This window comes from Nanorana parkeri, unplaced genomic scaffold (assembly GCF_000935625.1).
Source record: "Nanorana parkeri isolate BGI_ZX_2015 unplaced genomic scaffold, ASM93562v1 scaffold2556, whole genome shotgun sequence".
Lineage (NCBI taxonomy): Eukaryota > Metazoa > Chordata > Amphibia > Anura > Dicroglossidae > Nanorana > Nanorana parkeri.
The window spans coordinates 66640-73834 of NW_017308824.1; the positions used below are offsets into that span (position 1 = coordinate 66640).

General features: G+C 44.8%; 1 protein-coding gene across 1 annotated transcript in view; it reads left to right on the forward strand.

Annotated features, from left to right (window-relative positions):
* LOC108801916 (pantothenate kinase 2, mitochondrial-like) overlaps positions 1–7195 on the forward strand; it is an 18780-nt gene that overhangs the window by 2953 nt on the left and 8632 nt on the right. Inside the window, exons 2-3 of the mRNA XM_018573824.1 lie at positions 894–1287; positions 5435–5688. Coding sequence (XP_018429326.1) covers positions 894–1287; positions 5435–5688 — 648 coding nt within the window. The remainder of the gene's footprint in view (positions 1–893; positions 1288–5434; positions 5689–7195) is intronic.

Genomic DNA, 7195 nt, shown 5'->3' on the forward strand with positions numbered 1-7195 from the left:
CAGCTTCTTTTGGGGGCCATAGGTGATATTAGGGGTCCTAGAGACCCCTAATATCTCCATAAAGAGGACCTGTCAGTGTGCCTTTGCTATTATATAGGGGGTTGTTATCCCCCTATATAATAGCAATAACAATAAGTGCAAAAAAAAAATATAAATAAAAAAAAAAGAAAAGTAACACATAAAAAAATAAAATAAAATAAAAGCCACATATAAAAAAAGGGGAAAAAACCCCCCCAAAATGTTTAACTCCCCCACCCCCACGTTTACGCGCCTATAAACGTAAATACGCGTCCGGTGCCCCAGCGCGCAAAAATTACAATTGCGCTACACATGTTACATATCGCCGCGAACGTCGCAGTGAGAGCAATCATTTTAGGGCCATCAATCACTGATAACACTAAACTGATGAGCGGTAACAGCTTTTAAAGCGTCGCCTAGGGCCAATTTTGGGTATTATTGTTTTTTGAGGTTTCGCGCGCGCACGCAATTTTAAGGCTTGACATGTTTAGTGTCTTTTTACCCGACGTGACCCCATCTTTTATATTTTACCAAAAAATTGGGTAATAATAAATGTTTTATCATTTAATATAGGGGAAACTGTTTTTTTTTTTTAAATTTCGGTAATTTTTCCTTAATATAGTAAAAAAATAAAACCCCCAGTGGTGAATAAATACCACCAAAAGAAAGCTCTATCTGTCCCCAAAAAAGGGTATAAAATTCATTTCAGTACAGCGCTGCATGACGGAATAAATGTCAGTCAAAGTACCGCAGCGCTGAATACTGAAAAATGGCCTGGATGGGAAGGGGGTTTAACACCGCGGATGTCAACTGGTTAAATGGCTGCCAATCTGTCTGTTTTCATGGCTCAGTAGAATGTAATGTTGCATTGGGAGACCTTGTGGGGCCTATAACGTGTGTGTGTCTTTTGTCCTAGCCTTTCCTTGGTTTGGCTTGGATATTGGTGGGACGCTGGTCAAACTTGTCTATTTTGAACCCAGAGATATCACGGCTGAAGAGGAGCAGGAGGAAGTGGAAAGCCTGAAGAGCATCCGGAAATACCTGACGTCCAATGTGGCCTATGGACAGACCGGCATTCGAGATGTCCACTTAGAGCTAAAGGATCTGACCATGTGCGGCCGGAAGGGAAACCTGCACTTCATCCGATTCCCCACTCACGATATGTCCGTCTTCATTCAGATGGCTCGGGACAAGCAGTTCTCCAGTCTACACACGTCGTTGTGCGCCACCGGTGGCGGAGCCTACAAGTTTGAAGAGGAATTCCTGACTGTACGTATTCTGGCAAAGATATCCTATCGGGCTCTCTACATAATTTTGTATGTATGGGGAAAATAAAATCATGTCCTGTCCATCTCTGTAATACCTACACATTTACCCATGCTATGACTCTTTCAGGGCCAGTTCACACCAATTGCGGTGCGTTCCAGAGCGGCAGCTGCTGGAACATTCAGCAATCGCTAAACTCTCCCGTTGGTTCTTGGACGTGGCAGTGCATTGAAGTCAATGGCACCACAGCCACGCCCCCCAGCCGGAAAGTGCGATCGGACGCGTGGCAAAACATTGCGTTCCCGTCCAGTGAGAACGCAAAAGAATGCTGCATGCTCTATTTTTCTTGCATTCGCACTGGACCGGAACGCAGGCAATGCTTTGCTATGCGTCCAATCACACTGTGGGCGGGGGGGCTCTATGGCTGCGGTGCCATTTACTTCAATGCACTGCCCCGTCCCAGAACCAACGGGAGAGTTTAGCGTGCGATTGCTGTGCATTCCAGCAGCTGCCGCTCTGGAACGTACCGCAATTGAACTGGCCCTTAAAATGCAAGCAGATACAGAAAACGACCTGTTGATCCTGCCAGAAATACAGTGAGCACGCAGCTTCCTGTTAAAGCTGACAGCTGTGCCTCTGCTGGACTGATATCCCAAGCAGTGTTCGAATACGGACTTCACGCTATCTTTTGGAGATGAAAAGTGGGCAGGGCTGACAACACTGCTTAGGATGTCAGTGCAATAGACACAGCGTTGTCAGCAGGAATTGAGCAGCGCACTTGTTTTCCTGCAAATCCGCAGGTATTTTCTTGCGCTTGCAGTATTTTTAAAGGTGCATGTATCGCAGAGATGTGCTGGTTCTGTTTTATTTTTTTCCAGAAAGACTTTAGCAGCTTCTTTTAGTTTGATTAGACATCTATACAAACAGAGGATGTGTAATGCTGGTTAGGCATTAGGCAATCGATGTTTTTGAAATGGGGTCACCAAGTATTGATGTGCCATTGTCCAGAATCCCCTATTTGTGATTCTGGTCCTTGTGTTCAGCATCCTATAACTTTCACATGTTACATGTGTGCTGCCCCATATTACACGATATATCATACACAAATTTGTGTGTTCTACCCTTTGTTGCTGTATAGCAAACAGTGCAGGTAGAAAGTCTGCTATATGGCCGATGAGATGATGTCAGTTTGGTGGCGAGAGGGTGTGTTTGTTTGTTTGTTTAGGTGGAATGATATGCTGGCATTGAGGGAGGAACTAGAAAGCAGTCAAAAGTGTTTTCTTTAGATTTGGCTGCTCATATATATATATATATATCTATATCTCAAATAAACCATAAAAGGAAACGCATTTTCTTACAGCGTCACCCCACCTGGAAGACTGAGCACTCCATTGGAAACACAGGTTGGCCATTGCATGCCCTCTATGGGTCCTCAACACAGTGCCCTTTATTCATAATGTAGCGGTGTAGATGTCATGTCTGCACCGCTCATTGTATCAGTAAGGACCGCCCAGCCCAAAGATGATTTTGGGGGGTTTGCAGAGTTAGGCTTATGTTATGGCACTGATACCCATTAATAAGTTTGGCACACACACATATTACTATTTTAGAGAAACTGAAACCTTTTTGTGGCTTTTCAGGACATTTCCACACAACTAACAGGACTCGCGGGGGAAGTCGAAACTTAAGTTACTCTGCGTATCTCCCTTCATGTACCTACGTCTCTGTTGAGCCGGCCTCAGCCAGCATTCAAAGCTTCCATTATGTAGTATAAATATTCAAGTCTTAAAGGAGAATTATAACCTAAGGGCAAATAAAAGTACTCCTTACCTGTACTGTGCTAGCATTCTTCCTCCCTCCCAAAGTCACAGCACATCCCAGATAAATGATTTAAAACTCACAGAAAAGGCCGCCTGCAGCACTGCTCAAAGCTCCTTTCCTCTTAGGGGGCGTTATCAGTAGGGATGCACCCATACCGGTTTTTCGGTATCGAGTATGAATACCGAATACCAATGCCGAAAGTCCCTTTAAGGGACTTTCGGTTATTAGCCCGGAAGCCGTCTCCATGCTCCCTCAATACCAGGTGACGAGGTAGCATGAAGCCAGCTTTCTGGCCAATCAGGAAAGAAAGCTGGGGGGTAATGACTTGCTGCCCAGCTTCCTGATTGGCAAGCCTACCGACCACTCGGGAAGCTGGGTGGCAAGCCCTTGCACGTCGCCTGGCTTCCTGATTTTACTGGGAATGCAGCTCCATAGTCACCAAGTGCATGGAGCCGGCTTCCTGACGGCGTGTAATGAAGTGCTGGTATCTGGGTAAGGATCAGAGCATTTGGGCGAGTAAGAGTACTTGCCCAAATACTCAGTACCGGCACCGATACTAGTAACTGTATTGGTGCATCCTTAGTTAAGTCAATGTAGCCCGCCCTCAGCTTTTTTTTCTTCTAACTATCTATTGTGGCCGAGCTTTTTCTAATGATGCCCAGCTGTGTGTGCATGGCCAGCTGTACGCTGACAACTAAAACCAAAACGCCACCTTGGATCCTACCATGTACAAATGCTGAAGGCCTAGAGATTATTTTGACACTATATGCTGATGAGCCGTATCTTCACAGCTGCACGTGTAGAAGGCGGGGGGGGTAGAGAAGAGAGAGTGAACGGCGCGTTCTTACAAGGTGGGCACAGAGAACAGGGACATGGAAGTAGGGAAGTAGGGAGTGAGCTATTTGTGGATGTGCAGCAGCTCTCAAGAAGCGCCATCAGTCACAGTGGCGAGGACAGTATTGTTGGGATCTCCTCACTGGGGCACTTAGCCCCGCCCACCATCTTAAAGTATCGATTACATGCTTAAGGTGCAGTTTGGATTATTGGCAATATTTACTCGTATAGCCCAAGGAATCAAAAAATCAAGATCAACTTGAAACCCCATAGTTCTCCTTTAAAGCTCAACTACAAGTTAGGCACCCCACACATTTGTAGTATACACACCTTTCTTCCAGCTGTCTTCAGACCGGTCTCGTACAAACTGGGTCCTTCTTCCTCTCTCCCTCCCGTAGTGGTGGTCCTTACTCTTAGACAGCATGGCACTCATATGATGACACGGAGACCCTTTCTGCACAGTAGTACTTTGAGCCAAACTCTAGGCAGTGTGGCCATGACACTCTGGGCTCACTTGAAGTGTGATGAATAACACTAAGAGGATGATTTATAAACTTCAAAAAAAAAATGGCAAACTCCCAATTTGTACAGCATCACAAAGCACCAACATTTCCCAGCACACTCGCCAGCCAGCCTGCAACAAACAAATTATTTTCCAACTATTGGGGTTAAAAACACAGGTTTTAGCTGCAGAACTTAAAAGTCAAATTGCCTCGTCAGGGCCCCTCTGTGTAGTGTGGTCCACTCTAATCTTACAGCTAGGACCACACTACACAGGGGGGCCTTGATGAGCAGCTTGTATAGGTTGATCATATGTGTACCAGCCTGAAAATTCCTTGTTGCCCACAGCAAATAATTCTGACTTCCATCTGTCATTTTCACAATGCAGAGATCAAAATGAAACAAAGACTCTTGTTGGTTGTTCTAGACAATGTGTGAAATAGGGATGCACCGATACTAGTATGGGTATCGGTACCGATGACGAGTACTCGTACTCGGCTAAATGCTCCAATGCCTAGCCCGATACTTCTTGTATCAGGAAGCCGGGCAGCGAGTCATAACACTACGTCCAGCTTCCTGATTGGCCAGGATGCTCCCTTCTCACCTCCTGGAGCCGGCTTCCCAATCAGGAAGCCGGTTGCCGCATCATTACACGGCGCCCGGCTTCCTGATTGGCCAGAAAGCCGGAACCTAGTGACGAGAAGCATGGGACGGCTTCCCTGCTAATTGAGAAGCCGGGTGCCGAGACTTTTCACGCTGCCTGGCTAATCAGGAAGCCAGGTGGGGAGTCATTACACGCCGCCTGGCTGCCTTAATGGGACTTCCGGTATCGGCAAGTACCGAGAAAAAAATATCCTTGCTCGATAATGAAATACCGGTATCGGTGCATCCCTAGTGTGAAATGATTTTTGAGGACACTTTTCATATGTCAGCCCCTTAATGGGGCACAGCAGCCTGCTTTCACTCGAGTGTTATGTTCTGTGATCTCTTTTAGGTCGGAGGACTAGAACTTTGCAAGCTTGATGAGCTGGACTGCCTCATTAAAGGAGTGCTCTTCATTGACTCTGTGGGCTTTAATGGCCAGTCCCAGTGCTTTTACCTGGAAAATCCCAGAGATCCTGAACAGTTTCAGAAGATTCCTTATGCTCTAGAGAACCCCTACCCTCTCCTGCTAGTGAATATTGGTTCAGGAGTCAGCATCCTGGCGGTGTATTCCAAAGACAACTATAAACGGGTTACCGGCACCAGGTAAGGAAGATGTCTTCTGTAATGTGGGGGGTCAAGGGGGTTCATTGATGCTCATGCATACAACTTGATCCCCGTGATTATGACATGTTTGTTTGTGTCTGATTTTTCTTTTGTTTCTTTGTGTTTTATCTAGTCAACAGACATTAATTAATCCCCCCATATATTTACATATATTTTAATTCCCCCCTTTTTTCCTAATGTTCTACTTGGATCAGTAGATTCTAGCTGATACGACTTGTGTGCCATCATGGACCCGTTTTTGGTATTTTATAGGTGATTCTGCTCTCAGATCGGTGAAGAATACATAAAATGAATGCAAGTAAAGGGGGAAGTGCAGTTCTTATCACATAGTTTCCAATCACTACAAAGGTTCCAAAGCTATAACATCATGTATGTAATTTAAAAACCCTAAAATACACCTTTTGCTAGGTTGGCATTAGGAAGGCCGGCTCATAGAAATGACTGCACTTACCCAGATATGTGGCAGCGGCTCATCAGCAACTTTGGTTAGGTTTTGTTTCCTTTTTCTATGGCATGCACCTTTTTTTTGTAATTTTTGTTCCTTTAGGGTACTTGGAGAATTCAGACGAGGAAGCATTATTTTGTAAAGTGGCTGTTCTAGCAGTCTCATGTAATGGGTGACTGAAAGCATGCCCCCAATCTCCAGCATCTTTTATATCATCTCCACAATCTCTGACCATCTCTGATAGTATGCCTGTAGTCTCTGACCATGTCCTGTTGCTTTACATTCCCTGAATATTCTGTGCGGTCATTCGGTGATGTCAGCGGTCGCACTTGTGGCACCTTACATCAGTCATTTGACCAGTACTGCTCTAAACTGATATAATAAACTTAGTACAAACATCAGAAATTCTCCCCTAAACCAGTGGAAAGTGTACTCTGATATATGTTCTGTAGATTTATAATGGTAATATCCCAACATAGAGAAAAATGAGAATAAAGCATACATACTAATCTATATACATGCATAATGCAGGGGTGGACAAATTAGTATGGAATTAAGAAGCCGATCTGTCTAATCCTGGAGAATTTTTTTTAGGAGCCAGCTCTATTGACAGAAATTAAAGAAAACGCCAAAAGTTAGGCACCACCTGTAATTTTTAAAAAGTATTGGCTCCTGGGATTTGTGCAGCCCTGACTTAAAGTGACACTACACTCAGGAGTTAAATCTTAAAAATGCATTCAAGTACCTTTTTAACCAGTAACAAAAATGTATCTTATTTGTGTATCACTCGGCTGTAGATCCTCAAATCATCTCTGAATTGGTGCTGCCACTGTCCTTCCTTCTGGAGGGTGACTACTTTTGTTCCCCATGGTCCTTGTGTGTGTTGTAAAGTAGTCACCGCTCCAAGCTCGCTCCCGTGATGGACTACAATCTCCCGTTTAGTTTACTAATATGTATTGAGATTGTAGTCCATCACGGGAGTGAGCTTGGAGCGGTGGCTACTTTACAACATACGCAGAGACCATGTGGAACAAAAGTAGC